Genomic DNA, 26,501 nt, shown 5'->3' on the forward strand with positions numbered 1-26,501 from the left:
CAACCAGATCGTATAATTATTATAGCCAGAATCAAGAAAACAATTTCATTCTTTCTCGCTCTGTCTCTCTCTAACACACAGGTTTCATGGTCGGCTTTGCCAATTGCAAAATATGAGTTCAAGGATCTCAGAACCTATAAGAGCCAGAGCAACCAAATTTGGTATCCACACTCCTGTGATATCGGACCTTGACCGTTTCGTGTCCAAATTTCGCCACACCCCCTTCGGCCCCCCCAAAGGACGAAAATCTGGGGCATCCACAAATCTCAGAGACTATTAAGGCTAGAGTAACCAAATTTGGTATCCGCACTTCTGTTAGATCTGACTATAAAACGTATATCTCAAAATTTCGCCCCACCCCCTTCCGCCCCCACAAAGGACGAAAATCTGTTTCATCCACAATATTGCAGTTTCGAGAAAACTAAAAACGCAGAATCATAAATAACGACCATATCAGATTGCTGAATCTGATCCAAAAATCCAAAAGCAAGAAATCAATTTGCAGTGGCTACGCAGCGCCCGACGTCACGCTCAAACTGATTTTCTGTCACTCTCGCACGCACTCTTTGTCGTGTCGTTTAAGATTAGCGGCGTCTGCCGGAGGAGAGCCATACTGACTTAGTATCGGGTATAACTGTAGAGTTGCGGTGTCCGCAGCAACTCACAACGTTCCACCTCGTTTAAATTATTTTTGGTCCGCCGCCAGGCACAAGCCGCTTGAATTGTGCATAGAAAAAGGTAGTCAAAAGGAGATCAAGAGGACCCGTTTTTAAAATCGTTCAAAGAAGTTTTCTTTTGTCTTGTAAAATTCATATAAAAAGTAAAACTTTTGCTTAAAATTGTTCACTTTATGATATGGACAGGATGGTAGATAATTCTTGGTTCTCCAAGCACAATTCAAGAGGCTTCCAAAGGACGGTCAGGGACACTTAGGGATGGCAAAGTAAGTAACAGCGGATGGCATAAAGTTGGCATATTGTGTGGGCATCAGCCCCAATTAACAATTTTTGTTTTTGGTGAAGCATGCGATTATTCAATATGTATTCATATTGTACGGTTAGTTATTTTATGAGCATTCATGTCAAGCCACGTCCTAGAATAGCATGTAGGAGTGGTCACGCTCCAGTTGCGCCTTGGCGCGGTTCTGTATGTTGCTTACTGGATCCGAGGGCGGTGGTATGCCGTTGATTTGGTGGGTCGGCTCCTTGTAGTAGAACTCTGTCCGTCCGCACTTGTGGCCATAGTAAACGGAATCCTGGGATCTACAAAATTCAAGGAATGCAAATAAGGAAATGAGATCTTTGGATAGCATTCGTGAAACACTCACCGTAAAATCAAGTCCGTCAGCCCACCGTGCTTCCCATCGGCATCAGCGGTATGCATGCTCTCGACAACTTTCAGCTCCAACGAATTCCACGGTCCACTACGCTCCAGCACATCCCACTTGGCATCCACGCACATGAAGCTGTAGTTGCTGTAATCAGGCATATCGCCCTCCAGATTGACACTCAGTGTTTGACTCAATTGAGATTCCATGTGGGGAAATTTCGCCACGCAAATGTCAAACTAAACAAAAGGAAAGAGGAGATGCGTTAGGACTCGCTCCAATCAGAATTTGTAGGAGGCGTATGCAGCTCCACTCACCATCTTCTGGACAACGTCCTGCTTCTGCGAGGTCCCCTCCTCCATGAGCAGGAGCAACGTCATGTTCTTCTGTCCACAGGAATACAGTTCCGTACGCTGCATGCCATTCGCCAGGCTAGGAGCTGGATTCACCGAAACAATGGACAGTGCAGCAAAGGCGACCATTGCGTCCTCACACTTCATAGAACTGCGGTATGGAAAGGCCATGCTGCTAGTCAGAGGCGTCAGGATCTCGATGGAAGGTGTCTCGCTGAGGGCCAACACCGAGAGTTTGGCCATGAGGGGAGTCAAGGGCACGGCACCAGCTCCGCTCCGTCCGGCGCCTCGTTGAAGGGGAGCAGCTGCAGATGGCTCTCCGAAGCACAAATCACCCGCTGGCTTGAGAGGGAGACTCATGGCGCTCTTTTCCATCGGCGACTTGACCAGTTGTCGGGATTCAAGATTGAGATTCGGATCGTCCGAACCTTCAGCCAGTGCCTGCTGACGCATGTGCTCGTCCAGCTTTTTGACTTCCTTGTTGAATTCTTGGAACTCGGCCACAAGAGCGGCCAGCTCGGCATCGTGGTGGGCTTGCGCACTGGCGACGCCCCACAGCTTGTAATACTGATCGAGAAACTGATGGAACAGGTTGCGCGAGATCTGCTTGCCGTTGGCGATAAAGACCGGGTATTTGGGGTCGTTGATGGTCCGGGCACTGCTATTCTCATCGTACTCCGAGTAGTCGGGCGAGGGCGAAGACAGCTCATCACTGCTGCTGCCACTGCCGTTGCCGCTCCCATTCCGGTTGACATCCGGTCTAAAGTTTGGTGTAAAGCTACATATCTTTTTTGAGATGGCTCGCAGGGCGTCTTGCAGGTCAGCGGAGGACTTGCGGCGGGTAAACTGCTTGCTCGGATTGATAATAAAGTTCGAGAAGAACTTCTCGACATCCGCCTTCAGGGATTGACGGCGCGACTCTGCCTTCCCACTAAAGTTGGAGCAATCATTGACGACTGGCTCCTCCTCGGGATTGGCGCAGATAGACATCACAGTGGCCACAGGCAGGACCTTGTTCTCCGTCATGGGTGTGTTGCACACACTAGTGCGTCCAATATACTCGGGATACGAGTCGGTCTCGTCAAAGTTGATCCCAGTGCTGGTCTCGGGCAGCTCCCTACTGTGCATGTTCTTGTGCCGCAGGGGCAGGAACGTGGGCCTCATCGACTTGGGTCGGGCTGTTGGCATTGTCGCCAAAGGCTCCACCGGGGCCGCCTCGTCCTCGGGAATGTGTGTGAATATCAGGGACTTGTCCCTCTTCAGCTTCCGCTTGGCACTCTGATAGGGCATCCCGCTCTGTGTCTGCGACGTAATCATCAGCAGGTTCTGGGCCCGCTGTGCATCCGCAACCATTTGTCGATACTGCTTCTGATCCAAGTAGACCACCATCATCTGAACGCCATAGGGAACGTGAAACTGTTGCGTTGTCAGCTGCTCTGCGGCGTTGCGGATGTGACGAGGATCGGTCAGGACCAGTTTCTTGGTCACCACGTCGCTCAGCTGCGAGGCCACCACCCTGCAGAGGCGAGAAAACACAGATGGCATTAGCAACCAGACAAGAGTCGGTGTCCGACAGGGCGTCTTACTTGTTGTGATAGAGAATGACTCCGCCCAGAATGCCCTTTGTCTCCTGGCAACTTTGCAGCACCTGTATGGCCTCCAGGAAGATGTGACTGGCGGTCTGGAAATAGCCAGGGGATGAATAAATAGATACAACGTGCAAGTTTCGCACTCACCTTGGGCATGCGAAGTCTAGGAACGTTCTGGAATGTGTCTCCGTTGCGGTGCATCATGGGCAAATATGTCGCGAAGATCTGGTACAGTTTGTCGCACAGATTCCTGGTGTTCAGGGCTGGAGGCTGCGCGTACTGGTCGTACAGCGTCTGCAGGTCACGATGAAAGAACTTAAGCAAAGAGCTCAGCAGTTCCGCGCGATGTTCCAGGTTCTCATCACTAATATTCCGATCCGTTCCGACGGCCTGGAAGGGATAAAAACGAAATTAGGATCTTGCTATCTTTTGTTTTTTGTTCTTCTCCACTCACCAGGGTGAAGCGTCCAAATTCCTTGAGCACAAACTTTCCATTCTGCAGGGCCAAAACACGGGGCTTGAAGAAGCAGTCCCTGAGGAAGTACGTTGTTCCCATCAGCTGTCCGCAGAGGGCCACCTTCTGGTAGTCGGATACCCAGCTGGGATGGAAGTAGAGCACCGCCTTAATCGGATCATCCGCCTCATCCTTCAGGCACTCGGTGTCGTAGACAAACAAAATCATTGTTTCCCTGTGGAAGAGATAGCAAAACAGAACGAAACGAATCGTCAGATGAAATTCACAGTTTATGAGTCGCTGTGGCATCTATCGGTTAAGCGCTTCTGTGGCTGCTGGTAGTGCCGCCAGCGCCTGTGGCCGTGGCTCAGCCCGTGCCTTCGTCAATCTTTAAACATTGTTGCTGCGTTGACAGCAATCTATTTCGGCAATTCCGAGAAGAGACTAACGCTGCATCGTGGCAGCTTATCTACGCCCGCGTCGTCGCTGCTGCTGCTGTTGCCTGCTGCCTGCTGCCTGCTGCCGATTGATAAGTCAACAAGCCAATACCGCGGCAGAATGCCAACTGTCTGGCCTGGTCGGGTCCGTCGGTGCTGCTCCCTGATACTCGACTCGCAATTGTGATATGTGATAGGGGAGAGCTGAATAATGCTCACCATTCTGCTCACGTCTGTAGATGAGCGTAGCTGCTGCTGGAAGTATACCTAAAGGTGGAATTGCACCAAACGCACTGAGAACTGAGGTGAAAGCGTCAGTTTGTTTGTAAGTTTACTATCGCTGCAGTTGCGTTGGGGTGTACGGTTTTTGGGGTCCGCCGAAAATTAGGCACCATCTAACGAGAGGCAAGAGAAATTCTCTTTAACAGTCGGCAAAGAGGGCCTGGGATCAGAGAGTGAGTCAGAGCCAGGTCAGACTTCCTCGTCGAAAGGAGAGCGGGTTCGAAGTCGAAGTTCGACAAGAAGAGAGGCTACAAATAGATGTCATTGGACGCCATTGCAGCATTCCAAGCCTGGTCGACAGCATTGGATGGTGTTCATTCTCTAAAGTGGCAGCCGGATTTTAAATATTCAAAAAAAGAAGAGAGTCGTTAAATTAAATAACGACAAGGAAATATATCTCAGGCAGTGAGGCGTTGGATAGTGATACCCTTGCAATACACCCTTTCGACGGCGCACCCGTTTGGGTAAGTTGAAAAGAAAACGAGGGGGAACGTTGTGTTATACCCGATACTAAGTCAGTATGGCTCTCCTCCGGCAGACACCGCTAATATTAAACGACACGACAAAGAGTGCGTGCGAGAGAGACAGAAAATCAGTCTGAGCGTGACGTCGGGCGCTGCGTAGCCACTGCAAATTGATTTGTTCCAATTGGCTATAAAAATGATCTGATCTGATCCAGATTCAGCAATCTGATAGATATGGTCATTATCTATGATTCTGCGTTTTTAGTTTTCTCGAATGTGCAATATTGTGGATGCAACAGATTTTCGTCCTTTGTGTGGGCGGAAGGGGGTGGGGCGAAACTTTGAGATACACGTTTTATAGTAAGATCTAACAGGAGTGCGGATACCAAATTTGGTTACTCTAGCCTTAATAGTCTCTGAGATTTTTGAATATCCCCAGATTTTCGTCCTTTGCGGGGGCGGAAGGGGGTGTGGCGAAATTTTGAAACAAACTCGTCTCGGTCCGATATATTAGGAGTGTGGATACCAAATTTGGTTGCTCTAGCTTTTGTAGTCTCTGAGATCTAGGCGCTAATGTTTTACTCTAAGCAAAGCCGCCTATGCTACGTGTGTGTTAGAGAGAGACAGGGCGAGAAAAAATGAAATTGTTTTCTTGATGCTGGCTATAATAATAATACGATCCAATTCAGATTCCGCAGTCTTAAAGATATAGTCATTCTCTACAATTCTACGTTTTTGGTTTTCTCATATCTTTAAAATTGTGGATGCCACAGATTTTCGTCCTTTGTGGGGGCGGAAGTGGGCGGGGCGAAGTTTTGAAATATTTTTGTAGCAGTGACATATCACAGAAGTCTGGATTCAAAACATCGTTGCTCTAGCTCTTATAGTCTTTGAGCACTAGGCGCTGAAGGGGACGGACAGACGGACAGACGGACGGACGGACGGAGGGACAGACAGGGCTCAATCGACTCGGCTATTGATGCTGATCAATAATATATATACTTTATGGGGTCGGAAACGATTCCTTCTGGACGTTACACACATCCACTTTTACCACACATCTAATATACCCCAATACTCATTTTGAGTATCGGGTATAAACAGCCGGGGGAAGTGTATAAAGGTGTTCTGTGTGTGCAAATTTCCCTAGGTTGGAAATTGGAGGAGGCTCGTCGTCCACGACAACCAGCTGCAGGTCATAGAAATTCGCCGGAGCGAATTCGGCGAGCCAGAGAGGAGAGGCCAACTAGTGCCCGGCAGACGGCAGCCGCGTCGGCTTGTTTCATCGCTCCGCGTAGGCGTCCATACCCCGTGCGTAGGGGAGGAGGCAGAGAGGAAAAAGTGTTCGGCAGTTAGTGGCTGATCGAAGTTGAAATTGTCCCAGAGATCTAGCCTGGTCCAAAAGAAACAAAAAAATAGCAAGAATAAGAAAAAAACGAGGGGGAACGTTGTGAGTTGCTGCGGACACCGCAACTCTACGGTTATACCCGATACTAAGACAGTATGGCTCTCCTCCGGCAGACACCGCTAATATTAAACGACACGACAAAGAGTGCGTGCGAGAGAGACAGAAAATCAGTCTGAGCGTGACGTCGGGCGCTGCGTAGCCACTGCAAATTGATTTGTTCCAATTGGCTATAAAAATGATCTGATCTGATCCAGATTCAGCAATCTGATAGATATGGTCATTATCTATGATTCTGCGTTTTTAGTTTTCTCGAATGTGCAATATTGTGGATGCAACAGATTTTCGTCCTTTGTGTGGGCGGAAGGGGGTGGGGCGAAACTTTGAGATACACGTTTTATAGTAAGATCTAACAGGAGTGCGGATACCAAATTTGGTTACTCTAGCCTTAATAGTCTCTGAGATTTTTGAATATCCCCAGATTTTCGTCCTTTGCGGGGGCGGAAGGGGGTGTGGCGAAATTTTGAAACAAACTCGTCTCGGTCCGATATATTAGGAGTGTGGATACCAAATTTGGTTGCTCTAGCTTTTGTAGTCTCTGAGATCTAGGCGCTTATGTTTTACTCTAAGCAAAGCCGCCTATGCTACGTGTGTGTTAGAGAGAGACAGGGCGAGAAAAAATGAAATTGTTTTCTTGATGCTGGCTATAATAATAATACGATTCAATTCAGATTCCGCAGTCTTAAAGATATGGTCATTCTCTACAATGCTACGTTTTTGGTTTTCTCATATCTTTAAAATTGTGGATGCCACAGATTTTCGTCCTTTGTGGGGGCGGAAGTGGGCGGGGCGAAGTTTTGAAATATTTTTGTAGCAGTGACATATCACAGAAGTCTGGATTCAAAACATCGTTGCTCTAGCTCTTATAGTCTTTGAGCACTAGGCGCTGATGGGGACGGACAGACGGACAGACGGACGGACGGACGGACGGACAGACAGGGCTCAATCGACTCGGCTATTGATGCTGATCAATAATATATATACTTTATGGGGTCGGAAACGATTCCTTCTGGACGTTACACACATCCACTTTTACCACACATCTAATATACCCCAATACTCATTTTGAGTATCGGGTATAAACAGCCGGGGGAAGTGTATAAAGGTGTTCTGTGTGTGCAAATTTCCCTAGGTTGGAAATTGGAGGAGGCTCGTCGTCCACGACAACCAGCTGCAGGTCATAGAAATTCGCCGGAGCGAATTCGGCGAGCTAGAGAGGAGAGGCCAACTAGTGCCCGGCAGACGGCAGCCGCGTCGGCTTGTTTCATCGCTCCGCGTAGGCGTCCATACCCCGTGCGTAGGGGAGGAGGCAGAGAGGAAAAAGTGTTCGGCAGTTAGTGGCTGATCGAAGTTGAAATTGTCCCAGAGATCTAGCCTGGTCCAAAAGAAACAAAAAAATAGCAAGAATAAGAAAAAAACGAGGGGGAACGTTGTGAGTTGCTGCGGACACCGCAACTCTACGGTTATACCCGATACTAAGTCAGTATGGCTCTCCTCCGGCAGACGCCGCGAATATTAAACGACACGACAAAGAGTGCGTGCGAGAGAGACAGAAAATCAGTCTGAGCGTGACGTCGGGCGCTGCGTAGCCACTGCAAATTGATTTGTTCTTATTGGCTATACAAATGATCTGATCCGATCCAGATTCAACAATCTGATAGATATGGTCATTATCTATGATTCTGCGTTTTTAGTTTTCTCGAATGTGCAATATTGTGGATGCAACAGATTTTCGTCCTTTGTGTGGGCGGAAGGGGGTGGGGCGAAACTTTGAGATACACGTTTTATAGTAAGATCTCACAGGAGTGCGGATACCAAATTTGGTTACTCTAGCCTTAATAGTCTCTGAGATTTTTGAATATCCCCAGATTTTCGTCCTTTGCGGGGGCGGAAGGGGGTGTGTCGAAATTTTGAAACAAACTCGTCTCGGTCCGATATATTAGGAGTGTGGATACCAAATTTGGTTGCTCTAGCTTTTGTAGTCTCTGAGATCTAGGCGCTAATGTTTTACTCTAAGCAAAGCCGCCTATGCTACGTGTGTGTTAGAGAGAGACAGGGCGAGAAAAAATGAAATTGTTTTCTTGATGCTGGCTATAATAATAATACGATCCAATTCAGATTCCGCAGTCTTAAAGATATAGTCATTCTCTACAATTCTACGTTTTTGGTTTTCTCATATCTTTAAAATTGTGGATGCCACAGATTTTCGTCCTTTGTGGGGGCGGAAGTGGGCGGGGCGAAGTTTTGAAATATTTTTGTAGCAATGACATATCACAGAAGTCTGGGTCCAAAACATCGTTGCTCTAGCTCTTATAGTCTTTGAGCACTAGGCGCTGAAGGGGACGGACAGACGGACGGACGGACAGACGGACAGACAGACAGGGCTCAATCGACTCGGCTATTGATGCTGATCAAGAATATATGTATATACTTTATGGGGTCGGAAACGATTCCTTCTGGACGTTACACACATCCACTTTTACCACAAATCTAATATACCCCAATACTCATTTTGAGTATCGGGTATAAAAATAACGTAACACAGTCATATGCTCTAAGCATTTTTACCCGGGTTATTTCATTGTCCCTCTTCATTTAGGCTTCTTGATCTCTCTATCCCTTTCCTTCTTTCTCCAACTAACTTTGCCGCTGAGGGCGAGCCCCCACATACCGGTGCTCGATAAGCGCCGGTGATCCGCAAAGAGGAATGCGGAAGGGTCGTGAGGGGGAAGAAGAGAGATATAAAATCACAGTAAAATTAGCTCGACCTGCCTGAGCCACTCGGTCGTCGTTTCCCTTTTTTTGTGTGTGCGAATTGTGTGTGTTCTTTTTTTTTTACTTTTCAGAAGCCCAAATCGGAAGCGCTTCGTCGATGGAGGTTTCTGTAAGTCGTTTTAATTAAACAAATAAATTATCTTCCACTTTTTTTGTGTGGCGAACGCTCTGAAGTTCGTCACGGGAGCACACCCAATTGGTGGGATAAAAAGAGAGGGCATCAAAAAGTCGTAAATAATTGCTCTCCTCTTGATTCTTTTCCCTACGTCTCTCGCGCATTACAGCGAATGCTCAGATTAAAATTTCTTACATTTCTTTTGCTTTCATTCCTATTCAAATTATCTGTTCTCAAAAATATCTAATCTAAGCTTCTTATTTATTTACATTACTTCACTCTATTTATTTAAAATTAAGTCGTAGCCAACACTCGGGGAAGGGAGAAACTGATGAATAAACTTAATTACAAGGGATCAAGAATTTTAGTCATAAGCAATGAATAAATGTTTATAATGTGTGAAGCTATAGTGTTTGATCTCCTGCAGCAAGCCCCTGTAGGTCCCCCATAATATAAGGGGTCTTGTAGCAAATCATGTGTTATCGGGCTCAACAAGACCAAGGTAGGGTGGGCGAACATCACTCCTGAGGAATCATCACTCACAGCTGAGGAATTCTTTTCGTTGTCCGTTCACCAGTGCAGTTATTGTCTTTCGTTTTAGGTGTTGTGCTTTCCGTCCGGTTTCAAATGGCTTAGTGACACGCATTAAATGTAAAATAATATAAATAAAAATAATAATAGGGTAGGCCTCAGCTTAGGAGCAAAATACATAAGAACACCACACTCGTGGCCGACGAGCCAGTAGCCGGAAAATTGACAGCGTACCGCTCCAAGCTGAGAGGACCATCTCGCCTACATCGTGGTTGCACGTTACAGGGGGTGGTGTGTAAAAGGTATGTACATGCTTATGAATCGATCACGCGACAATTTCAATGCCAAATGTATCGTTTACAGTTTGAGGGGGGAGCAGAAATAGTAGGTAGGGGAAATAGAGCGAGAGAAGAGCTTTTAGAGAGCCTAACAGAATGAGAGACCGTTCAGCAGCTGTTACAGCAGTTTGAGAACCATTAACAAGCAGTTTTAGAAGCTTCTACTATGACTAAAGTTTTAGAGCCATTGTCAATTCTCAGTGAAAAATGCAAGAGTAACGCAGAACAATCTAAAGTTATTTTCAGTTGGCTTTTGCTTAGCACTTTTATTTCAAATTATTCTTGAGTTTGGTTTTTATCCGGCAGTTGATTTCAGAACACTGGGAGGAAGCCCCAATGTAGGAGTCGTGGTCGTCCCGTATTTGTACTTGGCCACATAGCCATTGGGTCCAGCCTCATAGAAGACCTCTAAGACGAGGCCCTGATCTGGAAACGTCTGACTCAAAGAGCCCTTGACCTGAAACACTCCCGGAGCAATCTCCTCCACGGTCTCCTCACGAGTCGTCCCATCCGGATAATATATCCTGTGAGAATATAAGTCTCTTGAGTGTATTCTCTGGTGTTTATTTTTCATTATCTACCTCAAAGTGTACTTGTTATCCTCCGGCTCGAGTTGGAAATCTTCGGAGTCGATGCGCGGCACAAGCAGGGGAGCAGGCCGAGGCGCCGCGATTGCCCCATTCAGAAAAACTAGAATTACTAGCAGCTGAGTGAGTGATTAGCAAGATCTTTGAGAGGGAAGCGACTGTGTGAATGGCTCACCGAACTAAACAGCGTAGCAGACATGTCGGTGATGATGCTTCGCCCGTGGCTGGTGGCTTGAAACTGTTAAGCCCACGCTTAGGATTTCATATTTTTTAACAAAAACTGGCTTGAACGTGCTAACTAAACCTGAACAAAGGCCAGACACTAATACTATAAAACGGCCAGAGATCAGAATTGGAGGCCTATTATAAATGTTTTGTTTTGAAAAGAGAACACTTGTTAATTCTTTTAACAAACCTATAGACAAATTGGTTTCTGGAGGGTTTTATTTTTAAGTAGGCGCTAGCCAGCTGTTGATTTCAAGGCATTGGGACTGAGGAATTGTGGCAGCTGGGTCGGCGGTGTGGGCGGGCCCTTGCCATAAGTATATTTGGCCACGTAACCATTGGCACCTGCCTGGTAGGTGACCACCAGCGAAGTGCCCTGCTCTTGGAATGGCTGATTAATCACACCCTGGACTTGCAGTCCTGGCGGATAGTGCCTTCCGGGTGCTGGATGCTGGAAGCCAGGAAAAATGGATGAGATGGATCAGTCAACATCAATTATCGACCAATTAGTGGTATCTGAGGTAGTATGTGCTATCGAGGGGCTCGAGCTGGAAGCCGGGAATGCGAATTTGCGGCACTTGTGTTGGGGGCGCCGATGCCGCCAGGTGCAATAGGAGCATCACAAAGAGCTACGGAAAATATGTTAGTCAGCGCAAAGCGGATCTTGGCGACTTATTTGGTCTTACTCACTGCGCTTAATCTACGAGACATGATGGCCTATCTATGGTTGACTATAAACTGTCTAGCCGTCGACCCTCAACCCATCTTTAAGCCCAAAATCACAGCCGGTATAATTAAGAGGGGAAACAAGTTTTGATTTTGAATGCAGATAGAAAAAAATCACACCGCACACTTATCCACCTACAACGAGGGGGAACGTTGTGAGTTGCTGCGGAGACCGCAACTCTACATTTATACCCGATACCTAGTCAGTATGGCTCTCCTCCGGCAGACACCGCTAATATTAAACGACACGACAAAGAGTGCGTGCGAGAGAGACAGAAATCAGTCTGAGCGTGACGTAGGGCGCTGCGTAGCCACTGCAAATTGATTTCTTGCTTTTGGCTACAAAAGTGATCCGATCTGATCCAGATTCAGCAATCTGATAGATATGGTCGTTATTTATGATTCTGCGTTTTTAGTTTTTTCGAATCTGCAATATTGTGGATGAAACAGATTTTCGTCCTTTGTGGGGGCGGAAGAGGGTGGGGCGAAATTTTTATAGTGAGATCTAACAGAAGTGCGGATACCAAATTTGGTTACTCTAGCCTTAATAGTCTCTGAGATTTGTGGATGCCCCAGATTTTCGTCCTTTGGGGGGGCGGAAGGGGGTGTGGCGAAATTTGGACACGAAACGGTCAAGGTCCGATATCACAGGAGTGTGGATACCAAATTTGGTTGCTCTGGATCTTATAGGTTCTGAGATCCTTAAACTCATATTTTGCAATTGGCAAAACCGACCATGAAACCTGTGTGTTAGAGAGAGACAGAGCGAGAAAGAATGAAATTGTTTTCTTGATTCTGGCTATAATAATTATACGATCTGGTTGAGATCTTAAATTCTAAAACATATAGTCATCCTCTACGATTCTGCGTTTTTGGTTTTATCGTATCTTTAAAAATGTGGAAGCCACAGATTTTCGTCCTTTGTGGGGGCGGAAGTGGGCGGGGCGAAGTTTTGAAATATTTTTGTAGCAGTGACATATCACAGAAGTCTGGATCCAAAACATCGTTGCTCTAGCTCTTATAGTCTTTGAGCACTAGGCGCTGAAGGGGACGGACAGACGGACAGACGGACGGACGGACGGACGGACGGACGGACAGACGGACAGACAGACATGGCTCAATCGACTCGGCTATTGATGCTGATCAAGAATATATATACTTTATGGGGTCGGAAACGATTCCTTCTGGACGTTACACACATCCACTTTTACCACAAATCTAATATACCCCAATACTCATTTTGAGTATCGGGTATAAAAAGGTAGAGTCGTGAATGGATGGATTCCCATGCTATTAGGGGTTACAATTTGTTAAATAATATAACAATCAATCGAGTAAATCGAATAAAACCAGCTACGACCATTTGCTAGCCTTCGATATGACAATTCACTTTATTCAAACCAATTTGCAACATCATCTAAGTACGAGTACTCCGCCAAAAAGGTTGAGTCAAGGTAGATTCCACCGTTTATCGAAGGGAATTCCCAGCATATTCCATATACTATATGTTTCTACGTGTGACAGCCAAAAGGGGGAATTTCGAGAATCTTTTACGTTTCCAGGGCTTCGACCAGAGATAGATTATCCCTCAAATTATAAACAAATAAACAGTGCATTCATTTCAATGGGAAAATATGCCGTCTGAGTCCTTGACATTCAACAATACACATTTTACCTGTATCTTATCAATATCGATTAGTTTTCTCGGCTTGTTGTGGCCTTCCTACGGCATTTGTGTATGCGCATGCTGGGGCGTGGGTGTGTGTAGGCGGTAGCTCAAAACAAACACTAAAATGCCACCACATACACAAAAAAGCCGACCACACACAGATACACCCAATCAGGTCAAGTTTTTCATTTGGCTTGCAAACTTTACTAATTTACTCACTTAGAGCCCATTTCGAATTGCCGTCCTCGGTGTTTGGTTGAATTTTAATATATTTTTACTTGATTTTATCCATGTTCACTTTTATCTTATTTTGGGCCTTGACTTGCAGGTGCATTCTAGTCAGTGTGACCGCGGATTTATCGTTAAAATATACCGTGCGACCCTCAGAAATATACCAAAATATACCGTCTCATTTTAAAAATATACCGTAAATATGCTGACGAATTCAAGTTCCATTATGCATTTTCCTCGAATTTGATGTTCCGTGGAATATTAATAGCTAGATACACTTCTCAGCCCTGCCCACATAATTTTATCCAATTAATGAATCAATTTTCTACCTGACTGGCTTATTTTAGCCACTTGCTTTTATTGGATCTTGTCTAAAAGAAGGTTTTAGGGAAATAGGTCACACAACAAAACGAAAGAGAGAGTTGTTCATATTATTCAATTTTTATTTCCGTTGAATAATTCTGGCTAACTAAAACCCTTAGTTCTGCCCACACAATTTTAGGCCATTGATGAATAAATTTTCTACAAGATTGGCTAGTTTTTAGTCCTTGCTTTTATTGTATTTTGACTAAAACAAGGCTTAAGTTCACATAAGTAACAGTCGCAATGTTGTCACGTAAAGGCTTGCTGGTATTTGCAGAATTGTTGCTAGTCAACCGGAGTATGGCCATTTGTATATCCTATTTTGTTTATATTTCTAAACTGTTTTGAAAATTATTTAGTCATATCTTGTTCACAGATTGAAATATTTTTACATATTCATGCATTTGATTTGTATATATATCGCGATCTCAATCTCCCTGTATAACTTATTCCACTGGATTTCATTCATATACATGTCACTTATTCACTTTCCAACAATTCCACTTTGGCGCGCAGCTCTAGCTATCAGCAATAGTCTGTTAGATATGGACTTTCATCGCTACAGTTTGAAAATGATACGGTATATTTCTGAGTGTCTGACCGTACAGCAGTGCTGCCATTTTAGCTTATTTTAAGATAGATTTGGCTTTTTTTAAACAAAATAGCTTGAAAAGTAATGCATCTAGCTTGAAATCTATCTTATTTAAAGGTTAATAAAAAAGCTATTTTGGCTTAAAATAATTTAGTACAACAAAATTTCTGTTTTTTGATTTTATTGTAATATTTGTTCATTTTTAAAGAGAAATCGAACAAAAATAAAATTAAATTATTCATTATTTTGATGTGTTTTTTTATGGTTAGCTTATTTTTAAAATTTTTTTTTATTATTATTTAGTTTATTCTAGCTTATTTTTTTCTTCAATCTAGCTTATCGTGACTCTCAAAATCTGGCAACACTGCCGTGCACTAGGTCGTTAAATCCACGGTCACACCATTTTAAGAATGGCCGTCAGAGTGTGAAGTGTATACATTTTTTCGTGTTCCGTGTTTTCGCTTTATTTGGTCATTTATTTAAATGTTTTTGTGAATTTTGGTGAGTTCAATGGCTTCACAAATGCCTTTCAAATGCGTGTAGTGAAAAGAAGGTATAAATTTAGCGAGAGGATGGCTAGGAAAAGTGTTTAAAGCAGGCGATATACAAATCAAACCTAATCCCAACCCCCGCACAGCGTCCCGTACTGTTCGTGCACACCCAGAGAGACGCAAAGGCATATAAAAGCAACAAACAGGTTTTTATTGTGTACATACGTGTGTTTTTACCTCCTCTCTATAATTTATGCGCATGCAACAACAACGCATACACATATAAACAAAACCCAACAAGAAGCTGAAGCTGAAGCAAGCATAAAAAACAAGTAATACAAGAAAATAAATCGTAGTGGTGTGCATGTGCATGTGTGTGTGTGCGTGTGTATGCTGTTTCGTGTGTGAGTAAACGCTGTAAACAGCAGCAACAGCAACCAAAGTGGTAAAGTCGGTGGCTTGCTCGACTCGCTCCACTCGCTCCACTCGCTTGGCCAAGAAGTGACGCCACGACTCTATGCTACGCTCTTATAGCTACAGGTGAATTGGACTTGTTTTCCGAGGCGCTGTTCTGTGCCTCGCTTCGAGGCGGTGGCCAGCAATTATGGCAAAGTGTGTGTTTGTGCCTGTGTTTGTGTGTCTAAGCTAAGAACTGTAAAACGAGTTTGATGTCGAAAAAAATCTAATAAATTAACAGCATAATCAATTTATAGTGCGCCGCAGCGACACATTGACAACTGTAAAACTGTAAAAAGGTGGCCAAGCCAAGCCAACGGTAAAGCAGCAGCACCCAGTCTCCATCTCTCTACCCCTATTTCTATCTCCCTCTCTCTCTCTCCAAGTGCGGTGCAAGTCAAATGTCAAAACCCAAAGTGGAAGTGGAACGCGTCCCACTTAACCCCACAGTGCAAGCTGTCCAAATTGTTTGCTGTTTGATTAGGAGAGGAGAGAGAAGCGAATGCAAAGAAGAATTGTGACACCACTGGAAACTTGGGCTCCGCTCCCACGTTCCATGTTCCATCGATATTGATTGTTCGTTTGTTCGAACGATGTTTTGTGAATGAAAAACTTGTCGCGCCATATTCGTTCCGCTCGTTTAACGCCCGTGTTTTTGTACTCCAAATGCTATAATGTGTAAAGTTTTAGCTGAATCATCTACATCTAGCTGCCATCGCATTGGATCGCATTTGTCCAACAAACTGGTTCTCCACCTCATGATTCATCTCAAATTTTTGGAAAACATCGGAAGTAAGGTGATAATGCGCCTCGACTCGACTCGCCTCGCTAGTTCTTTATGTACTCGTATTTTGATAAGTGGAAATCGAGGAAAAGTCAGTGCAACGAACGAACAATAGCCGCGATAAGAAAACAACAGCAGTACAAATATTATATTCAAGTAAAGTATGTTCATAATTCCACAATTGATTGCTAACCAGTGTATGCATTATGCATTACATCAGAGACAAGAGTCCAAAAGCTAAAGCCAGACAGCTAGCCAGCTTGACTCCATAAGGCAACATCCACTTGAGTCTACTCGAGTCCACCTGTTGCCACTTGTTTCGTCTTAATGAAAACGCCCACGGACCTGCGACTTGCTACTAGACCGAAACTGGTTGCTTGTTTCTCGAGTGCCAGTGTGGAGCTCACGTTTGTCGTTCGTCGTTTGTCTGCTGTGGGCGATGGCTGTACGCTATACGCCATATTTAATAATTACACGCTAAAATCAAATTCCCATTGATCACGTACGAGTACGAGTATTCTGTAAAAAGACAGTTTCAAAGTTTGTTTTTTACTGTATATAGTTTCCTGCTCTCGTAATTTCCACACGTACTTTCCCACACACGCAGACTCAGACGACACCCCGGGAAGAGATAGTTGCTGCCCAGGCAGAGGAATACAGAGAATCATCACAAACAAATGTCAAACGTGACACACTTTTCACCATTATCTTGATGGAAGTTGCTGTTATCTCTTCCCTAACCATCGTCTATTCAAAACTGCTGCTTATCAGTCGAGAGAGACCTGGCTTAGGTACACAAATACTACTCGTATATTTGTATGTACATACTCATATACGAAACCCGATCTCATATTCCAGTAATTAATGCCAGACTGCCAGACGACCAGTTGGGCCATAACTGTATTTTTATGGGCCGCCAGAAGCGGAACGGACTTCCTGGCATTGAACCGAATGCGGCTTTTGAAATATGACAACCCCCAACTAAAAAACAAAAAATAAAATGATAAACTACGAAAATATGACCATTTTTGAAAAAACCGCAGCTTGGATACCCTTGTAATTAAGCTCATGTATCAAAAGATATACCCTTATAAAGACCATTTCAGACTCCGTAAAGTAGGCTTCTTAATGATTAGCCGTATATAACACGGAACTTCCATAGTACCATCATAGTTGTATAGCAGGTTTCGGTGATAAATCCTCCTTGAAGATAATCATATGTAGAGCCGTAAAGTTCTTCCAAATATGAAACCAAGTGAAGCTACCAGATCGTATAGGTGACATCCAAAGCGATCCAAGCAACTGGCTCTGCCAGAAAACGGACAAAACTGGTGTGGAAGCCATACGACTGATCGAACCGAGTGCTCGCTGAATTTTGAGCATTATACGTTTTATTTCTGTCAAATGTTTACCGGAGAGAGTACACTCCCGGGGCCGGGCAGTCCCATTCGCTTTTGACCACCAACAGAACGTGGATGTCTCTCTCACCTCTCACTAAGCCACAGAGCTGAATCATAAATTGACCAGCTCAAGAGGGTATTCAAATGTAATTTATAATGTTTATCATGCACTTTTATGGTGTGTTTTGTACGTGTTCTAAAGGCCAACGATGCGAGGCAAAGGCAACAGCCCACCCCCATAATTCGAAGACATTAAGCGACGTTGGCCCAGAGATGGGCCAAGAGTCGCGGCGGGTCACTTGACCTGTGACTGACTTGAGTGGCTGAGCCGTGAAAAGCCTTCGCTTGGGAAAGACGATACCAAGACGAAGACCCTACCGTCCATTTACCAAAACACGAAACAACAAGTAGTTGTTGCTGCCGGTGCTGCTGCTGGTGGTGGTGGTGGTGGTGGTGGTGGTGGTGGTGGTGGTGGTGGCGACTTTCAATTGGCCAATAAAGCAATTTATCGAAGATCTGTCAGGTAAAAGTTGTCCAACTGTAACCGACCTGGACTGCCGATGGGTGCGTGAGAAACTATAACATTCGTTCGTGCTCATCTAAATGGTGAAAAGTTAACCTGAGGACACACATGTGAAAATGGAAATGGAAATTACGTGCGTGTGTGAATGAGAAAAACACACCTCTCCTATCGTATCCTATACTATCCCGTGGATGTTCGGTGTTCGTCACAGAGGAGGGAAGAGCCAGGGGGGAATGTACGTGGCACGTCCTGTAGATGCCATCATTGTAACGCCGGTGAGCGCTGATTAGAAGGAAAATTGGCGGAAAATACCGAACGTGATTCCCCAGTGATTCCCCCCACAAAACCCAGTGGTTTTCCTTGCTGTGAGTCATAGGGAAAGACGGCACAGCACAGCCAGGAGCAGGAGAGACCAGACACGATATATTTCGATTCGTACGTAGTTTTGTACCTACAAGCAGAGCAGTGCTGCTCAAACTGCTACGCGGCAGTGGCTCTCAGAGCGGCTATGTGTTTGCATTTTCGTGTTCAGTGTTTGCCCAGGCCATCCCACGCGCGGTTCGTTGTTTCTTAACAAAAATAAGGGAAAAGCAGTGAAAAGAAAGTGTGCAGAATTCACAAGAAGCCGACAATAAAATACGAAACAAGTTTTTGCGTATATAATCGTTATATAAGCTCACACATATACCCGTATAATTATCTGATTCGGTAATGAAATGAGATTAATAAAAATAATAGTGAAATCAAATTTGGAATTAACCAATTTATACGTAAAGCGTAAATTTGATCAAAGTATCTTGATTTTATGCTTTTAAAACAGAATAAGGCTTTAGTATATTAGTTTCGGATGAAGTTCAAGTTCACTTCAAGAGTTAAAAAAATAAATATTTAATGTAAATTTGTTTCCAGAGATAAAATCAAAATTCAATTATTACTCGAAGATAGGCTGTCTACTGAACCCTAAAAATGAATATTTAATTTAATGCTAATATTTGGTGTAATTTGATTGAATATTTCCAACAAACACACAACTGAGTTTACCATCTGCGGAGATATCTGCGGCCAATCTCTGTCACTGCCTTCCGTTCCGTTCCGTTCCGGTTGATGAAGTCTTGCGGCGAAGTATTCCAATTATTTCTAACACACTTTCCTTCCATCTCCATCGCTATTGCAGATTTTCCATTGCGTTTTCCTTTTGCGTCGCCAGCTAATTGCATTAAAATAAAACCAACAACCACGTTGTTGTTTGGTGTAAATTATTGTGTTGTCGTTGTCATCGGACAGCAGCGGACAACACCACCACAGCACAGCGCAGCACACCACACCGCACGAGAGAGTACTTGTTGCAAATTACAAGCCATGCCAGCAGCTGCAACAACTACAACAACAGCAATCACAGCAGCAACTATCAGCGACAATGGCAGACATCAGAATGAGAAACGTCAGTGATTAAAACCAGTCAGCGAGGCCAGGCCCCAGCCAGGCGGCCAGTTTTTCCGTGCCAGCCACATTGGCACCACTCCAGCAGCAGCAGCAGCAGCAGCGGCAGCAGCAGCAGCGGCAGCAGCAGCAGCGGCAGCAGCAGCACCACCCCAGACCAAGCTTCGAGCGAGTGGCCGGCACAAGACGCTGCTGAATCATCAGAATAGCAACAAAAACCACCAGCGATCGAGCCAAACCCCTAGGTTCTCTGTAGTACGAGTAGTTGCTTGCTCAAGTGCGATCAGAGCAGACAGCTTCAGCATCAGCTTCAGCTTCAAGAGCTTCAGCGTTCGTCGTCGTCATCGTCAACAACAATGCTAATTACTGGACACAGCCGTGGCAGCAGACGCCCTGGCACTGGGACTGCGACTGGGAGTGGGCTGCTCATCATCTGCTGCCTCGGCCTGACGACTGTCAACGCCTGGATGCCCGATGTGCGACCCGATTTGCAAACAAGTATGTGTATGCCCCATGCCCTAATCCTCAATCTAATAATTATTTGTTTATTTGTGTCATTTGTTGGCGGCTTTTCGTTGTATTTGTTTTGCACTTCTGCTCTTGTTGCTGGTGCTGGCTGTTTATCAATGACAAGCAGCTGCCTTGCCTCGCGCTATGTCTCTGCTCTGTTTTGTGATTTTCCAAGCTGCTTATCGTGCTCAATTTTTCGCAATGCTTGCAACAAATGAACGTTTCCTCTGAACAAAAGCCCAACATGCCGAACAGCGATGCAACAAAAAACGATTCTAAAGAAATTATGTGGTGTCTGGCAGGAAGCCGAGTTTCCAATACACACATTTAATTTAACCATACATACGAGCATGTATAATTAAGGCCTTTATCGTTAACCTTTCATCTCTGCTGAAATGGCATTTAACAACCAATCTGGTCGTGTTTCTTTCTTTCTATCTCTTGCAGAACAAGATAAAGTCTTGGCCCATTTTATTGGCAACTCGACGGACTATTTCAAGATCTTGGACCACAACGATGAAAGCGTTTTGGTTGGTGCCAAGTAAGTACATTGCTATTCCCTTAACCTATCTACCAGACTTTCGTGCGCTGGCAGGCAATAAAGAATTTAGAGCTCCTCCCTCCCCCTCTCCTACCTGGCACGAGGCAGCCTTAAATATTTATGAAACGAAATAAAATCAAAGTTCGATTCGCGGAATAATTAATGTGCCATTTGATAAAGATAGGGGAAAAACCAACGCCCCTGCCCATCCCTTTTTATAATCGATACTCAAAATGAGTATTGGGGTATATTAGATTTGTGGTAAAAGTGGATGTGTGTAACGTCCAGAAGGAATCGTTTCCGACCCCATAAAGTATATATATGCTTGATCAGCATCAATAGCCGAGTCGATTGAGCCATGTCTGTCTGTCCGTCTGTCCTTCCGGCCGTCTGTCCGTCCGTCCGTCTGTCCGTCCCCTTCAGCGCCTAGTGCTCAAATACTATAAGAGCTAGAGCAACGATGTTTTGGATCCAGACTTCTGTGATATGTCACTGCTACAAAAATATTTCAAAACTTCGCCCCGCCCACTTCCGCCCTCACAAAGGACGAAAATCTGTGGCATCCACAATTTTAAAGATACGAGAAAACCAAAAACGCAGAATCGCAGAGAATGACCATATCTTTTAGACTGCAGAATTTGAATTGGATCTTATTATTATTATAGCCAGCACCAAGAAAACAATTTCATTTTTTCTCGCCCTGTCTCTCTCTAACACACACGTAGCATAGCCGGCTTTGCTTAGAGTAAAACATTAGCGCCTAGATCTCAGAGACTATAAAAGCTAGAGCAACCAAATTTGGTATCCACACTCCTAATATATCGGACCGAGACGAGTTTGTTTCAAAATTTCGCCACACCCCCTTCCGCCCCCGCAAAGGATGAAAATCTGGGGATATTCACAAATCTCAGAGACTATTAAGGCTAGAGTAACCAAATTTGGTATCCGCACTCCTGTTAGATCTCACTATAAAACATATATCTCAAAATTTCGCCCCACCCTCTTCCGCCCCCCCAAAGGACGAAAATCTGTTGCATCCACAATATTGAGGATACGAGAAAACTAAAAACGCAGAATCATAGATAATGATTATATCTATCAGATTGCTGAATCTGGATCAGATCGGATCATTTTTGTAGCCAAAAGCAAGAAATCAATTTGCAGTGGCTACGCAGTGCCCGACGTCACGCTCAGACTGATTTTCTGTCTCTCTCGCACGCACTCTTTGTCGTGTCGTTTAATATTCGCGGCGTCTGCCGGAGGAGAGCCATACTGACTAAGTATCGGGTATAACTGTAGAGTTGCGGTGCCCGCAGCAACTCACAACGTTCCCCCTCGTTTGTTAGCTGTTTTTCTGCTGTTTAGGTGTGTGGTTTTCGTTAAGCGTCAAGTGCAAATGTAGCATTTATCAGCCTCATTTTCCTGGAACCCCTAGATATATGGCCTGGACCAGACGCCAGACACTAGACCCCAGCCGCGTTACGGCCATGCAACTTTATTTGGTTTTACTCATGAAATCACACATAAAAGTATTCATCATGTACCCCGAACCAGACGAACCGCATTTTATCACGCTGCCGGGCCATACATAGCGCGCCTGCCAGATATTTATGGCAAGAAATGTATAATTATAATAATACAATACAATACAATAATCCATAAATAATTTGCATATGCAACGTTTTCCGCGGATCTGAGTAGCAAATGCTAAATAGACCGATAAATTGAAACTATCTTTCACCAGAGCAATATCTCGAGCATTTTCCGGCACTCTGGCATACTCTGTGGGGCCATAAAGCAACAAACAGATGCCTCGTCAGCGGCAGAGGCAGCAATAATTAGCCAAACAAGCGAACAGAATTATATAATTGTAAACATCATTTTGGTCTCTCCTCGTAGCTGCGGCTTCCAATTAGCAGTCCAGGCAGGCACACGCATACGCACACGGCCACGCCATAAGCGAATTAATTCCAGACATTTTTGCACTAATTCAATTGTTGTTTCGCTTGTGCAGGGACGTCATCTATAATGTCAGCCTGCATGGACTGAGGGAGATCAGCCGTTTGGAATGGCACAGCACGGATGCGGACAGGGAGATGTGCGCCCTGAAGGGCAAGCACGAATGGGACTGCCATAATTACTTGCGTGTCTTTGCAAAGCGGACCGATGGCCAGGTCCTGCTCTGTGGCACCAATTCGTATAAGCCGCGCTGTCGTCACTACGCCCAGGTTGAGACTGCGGCCGAGGATGCTCCCGCCTCCGGCCACAGCATTGGCATGCACTATGAGATCACCAGAGATGTCGAGGCCCAAGGCTTATGCCCCTACAGTCCTGCCCACAATAGCACCTATGCCTTTGCCGATGGCCAGCTGTACAGTGCCACGGTGGCGGACTTCTCCGGCGGAGATCCCCTGATCTACCGCGAGAACCTTCGCACCGAGCAATACGATCTCAAGCAACTCAATCAGCCGGACTTTGTGGGCACCATCGAGCGGAAGGGCTTCGTGCTGTTCTTCTTCCGCGAACTCTCGATGGAGTTTATGAACTTTGGCAAGGCCGTCTACTCGCGGGTGGCACGCGTCTGCAAGAACGATCGGGGAGGACCCTACAACCATGGCAAGAGCTGGACCTCGTTCCTGAAGGCCCGCCTCAACTGCTCGGTGCCCGGGGACTTTCCCTTCTACTTTGATGAAATCCGTAAGTCCAACAATCGCTTTTAGTGGCAAAATTCCATTCTCATTCGTTTTATTTCTCATCTGCAGAGGCTATTAGTCCGATTGTGGAGCGTGGAGCGGATTCCCTGGTGTATGCAGTCTTCACCACCTCGGTGAACGCCATTCCCGGTTCAGCAGTGTGTGCCTTTAACGTGGACGATATACTGGCGGCCTTTGATGGGGATTTCAAGTTGCAGAAGGATTCACAGTCCCATTGGCTGCCGGTGGAGAGGGAGGCGGTGCCCAAGCCGCGTCCCGGCCAGTGCGTGGATGACTCCCGCACCCTGACCAGCATCGCGGTGAACTTTGTCAAGAATCATCCGCTGATGGAAAAGGCCGTGCCGGCAGTGCACAGGCGTCCCCTGCTGACCAAAGTGAATCTGCACCACCGTCTGACGGCCATTGCAGTGGATCCTCAGATCAAGGCCCTCAACGGTGCTACCTACGACGTGATCTACAGTGGCACGGACGATGGCAAGGTGACCAAGTTCATCAACATTCTGAGCACGCACCCGAACTCTACTGTGGACCGCCTGAAGACAGTCGTCATATCGGAAATGCAAGTGCTGCCATTGGGAACGCCCATACGGGAGCTTGTGATCTCCTCCAAGAAGAACGCCCTGTTTGTGGTGAGCGACGGAAGCCTGGTCAGTGTCCCTCTGCATCATTGTACGCTCATTGTCGACTGCGCCGGCTGTCTGAGCCTCCAGGATCCCATTTGTGCCTGGGATCTGCAGACGCACGAGTGCAAGAATCTCGCCACCAGTCAGCACAAGTTTGGCACAAAGACGTACCTGCAGAGCCTGAACACAACCAGGAAGGCGGCGGCCTCCCTCTGCCCTAATATGCGACGTGATGGCGCAGGCGCTGAAACTGTCAGCTTTGTTACCATGGCTCCGGCACCAACGGAGGAGCAGAAGCTGCTGTATTCCAATGTTGGCGCCTCGCCGGGCAGCCAGCTCAGCTTAGAACAGCAGCCAACTGGTGGCGACGACTTTGGGATGAATAAGATTACCCTGACCTCAATGGACCCCGAGGAGGTTATGATTAATCTGAACGGTAGGTTGCCCTCTTTTTTTATTGATGATGCTAGCTCTAACAAATATTTGATACTGCCCAATAGATCCACAGAAATCGATAGCCAGCGTGGACGAAATTAAGCAAGCGTCCAGTCCAGGCACCATGCTTCTCTTGTTTGTCGTTTTCATCACCTTCTTTGTGGGCGGATGCGTGGGCATTGTGTGTGTGAAAGCGAAGAACCGCCTGGATGGTCAAATGGACGACAGCCACCACAATCAATTTGGCAAGCCTATGTAAGTGGCACATTTCTCTTTAGCTGAGAGCTATTTTCACGTTAATTTATTTTCAGACAATTTAAAACCCAGAATACCGGCAAGGACATCAATCTGCTGATGGGCTCCAATCCCTATGTCACCACACAGAAAACGCCGAATTTGGATATTGAAAAGGATCGCAGTCATGAGTGCAAAAACTCCACAGAACATTTGGAAAAGGAGCTGCCCTGCAAGACGTCCACGCTGACGAAAGTGAAACGCACTTACATTTAATGTGGAAGCAGCAGCAGTAGCAGATCCCTCTGCAAAATTAGTCGAATTTCTCTATATATTCTATAACATATTTTCGTTGTTTATGTTGCTCTGTTAGTTGTACGAGTAGTAACCCCCCCCACCACATCCCTCGAACGGAACAGACAGCAGCTTCGGGGATGCGTTTGAAACGCGTCTCAAGAGTACGTCGCAGAAGCTGTTGCACCATTTTTTATATGTTAGCGTCACTAATATAATTTAATTGTATGTATTAATTGTTTAAGTTAAGGTTATTTGGCAAAATTTAGTTAAATTTATTGACAACAAATTTCGCGGGCTGCCCAAGCGCGGGCCCAAGCAATCCGCATTCCCTTCACGCCGACTTTTTCTGTCCAAGCTGGAATGCTTGCGCCTCGGGCTTAACGAGTAGCAGCCCCGACATGTCGGGCCCCTTATGTGTATTCTATATGTATATTCTGTAAGTGCAAATATTAGAGCTGTAAAAATCTACACACATACATATCATAGTACCCAATCAGCATGTGGCCGAGAGAGACCCCCAGAGAATCCCAACCCCGCAGCTCGAATAATTTCTCGAAATTCAAACGAATATTCTGCAAGTATTTTGTTAGACTGAATGTTTATTTTTTTCTGTATAATTGTGTGTTTTTGTGGAGAGTGCGAGTGCGATTGCGAATGCGAACGATATAGACCGGACAGGTCTATGCTTTGTGGCTAACAAAAGCGTAAAAATTGTATCTAACGTAAGCTCAATAAGGAATTGAAAATTTAAATGTATTTTTTATAGTAAGAACTAGTCTAAGCTACGAACAAAACTTCTATGAGGCTGTTTGATATGAACTGAGTGCACAGAACCCCCCCCATCATCATAATTATGTTCATCATGAAAAAAAACCAATAAAATGTAATCTGATGAAACAGCAAGCCTTATAAGTAACATACAATCGTGTCGATTATAGGCCTTAAATATAAAGAAGAGTCTGGCCAAAGAAAAGTTTGCCAGAATAAATCAGCATTTTAATATTTTTAGTATGTCTACGTTTTAAGCTGTTGTCCGTCCAACTGAAGATTTTACATAAAACATGTACAATGTCAATTATATTTTATAAAGTGTAAAATCCAATTTTCGTATAACTAATATATATATTTTTATATGCATGTGTACGCCTAGTGTCTAAAGAATCTAAGCATAAGCATAAGCATAATCCATAAACGGAAAACATGAAAAAAGCTTCACATAAAATATTTTTAAAACCTGAAAAAAAGGAACATAATCGTAAAGGAAAAATTCTCATATTGTGATAGATTTTATTGAAATTTTATAATGATGAAATGCGATGCCTTTTTGGTCGACAAACGATGATAGAGTCTGATTGCATGCATGATAATATACATACCTGTAGGCCAGGATCTTCCGATTGTAGGATCGAATCAGATCACGGAGCGTTTTCCGCATTAATGTTAATTCACGGATGGGGGTGTGTTAGTTTTTTCTGCAAACGAATCAAAGTCTATACAAGAAAGAGAAAAGTGGATCGATCCAGTTGAGTA

General features: G+C 45.0%; 3 protein-coding genes across 6 annotated transcripts; 1 reads left to right on the forward strand and 2 right to left on the reverse strand.

Moving 5' to 3' along the window:
* Window positions 1-679: 679 nt before the first annotated feature.
* Window positions 680-13,676, reverse strand: LOC108159820. Of its 2 annotated transcripts, none has more exons than XM_017293391.2 (7): window positions 13,557-13,676; window positions 3,724-3,958; window positions 3,417-3,659; window positions 3,267-3,361; window positions 1,645-3,196; window positions 1,328-1,566; window positions 680-1,262 (listed from the first exon to the last, which is right to left on the reverse strand). In XM_017293391.2, exons 1-7 carry the CDS (start codon window positions 13,565-13,567, stop codon window positions 1,094-1,096), a joined length of 2,544 nt encoding a protein of 847 aa, XP_017148880.2. In that variant the 5' UTR covers window positions 13,568-13,676; the 3' UTR covers window positions 680-1,093. The 2 variants fall into 2 exon arrangements, with proteins under 2 accessions (XP_017148880.2, XP_017148879.2); XM_017293390.2 differs by lacking the exon at window positions 13,557-13,676 and adding an exon at window positions 4,033-4,107 and having other exon boundaries at window positions 1,094-1,262.
* On the reverse strand, window positions 9,936-11,801 carry LOC108159825. Of its 2 annotated transcripts, none has more exons than XM_033397982.1 (4): window positions 11,629-11,801; window positions 10,893-11,571; window positions 10,712-10,836; window positions 9,936-10,654 (listed from the first exon to the last, which is right to left on the reverse strand). In XM_033397982.1, exons 2-4 carry the CDS (start codon window positions 10,914-10,916, stop codon window positions 10,426-10,428), a joined length of 378 nt encoding a protein of 125 aa, XP_033253873.1. In that variant the 5' UTR covers window positions 10,917-11,571; window positions 11,629-11,801; the 3' UTR covers window positions 9,936-10,425. The 2 variants fall into 2 exon arrangements, with proteins under 2 accessions (XP_033253873.1, XP_017148887.2); XM_017293398.2 differs by having other exon boundaries at window positions 11,633-11,800.
* A 1,250-nt stretch (window positions 13,677-14,926) lies between the features above and the next one.
* Window positions 14,927-26,252, forward strand: LOC117192756 (semaphorin-1A-like). 2 transcript variants are annotated; one of them, XM_033397499.1, is made up of 7 exons: window positions 14,927-15,024; window positions 19,352-20,115; window positions 20,575-20,668; window positions 22,683-23,365; window positions 23,431-24,441; window positions 24,506-24,695; window positions 24,752-26,252. In XM_033397499.1, exons 2-7 carry the CDS (start codon window positions 19,974-19,976, stop codon window positions 24,948-24,950), a joined length of 2,319 nt encoding a protein of 772 aa, XP_033253390.1. In that variant the 5' UTR covers window positions 14,927-15,024; window positions 19,352-19,973; the 3' UTR covers window positions 24,951-26,252. The 2 variants fall into 2 exon arrangements, with proteins under 2 accessions (XP_033253390.1, XP_033253389.1); XM_033397498.1 differs by lacking the exon at window positions 14,927-15,024 and adding an exon at window positions 18,779-18,885 and having other exon boundaries at window positions 24,752-24,950.
* Window positions 26,253-26,501: the final 249 nt, after the last annotated feature.

This window comes from Drosophila miranda (assembly GCF_003369915.1).
Source record: "Drosophila miranda strain MSH22 chromosome Y unlocalized genomic scaffold, D.miranda_PacBio2.1 Contig_Y2_pilon, whole genome shotgun sequence".
NCBI lineage: Eukaryota > Metazoa > Arthropoda > Insecta > Diptera > Drosophilidae > Drosophila > Drosophila miranda.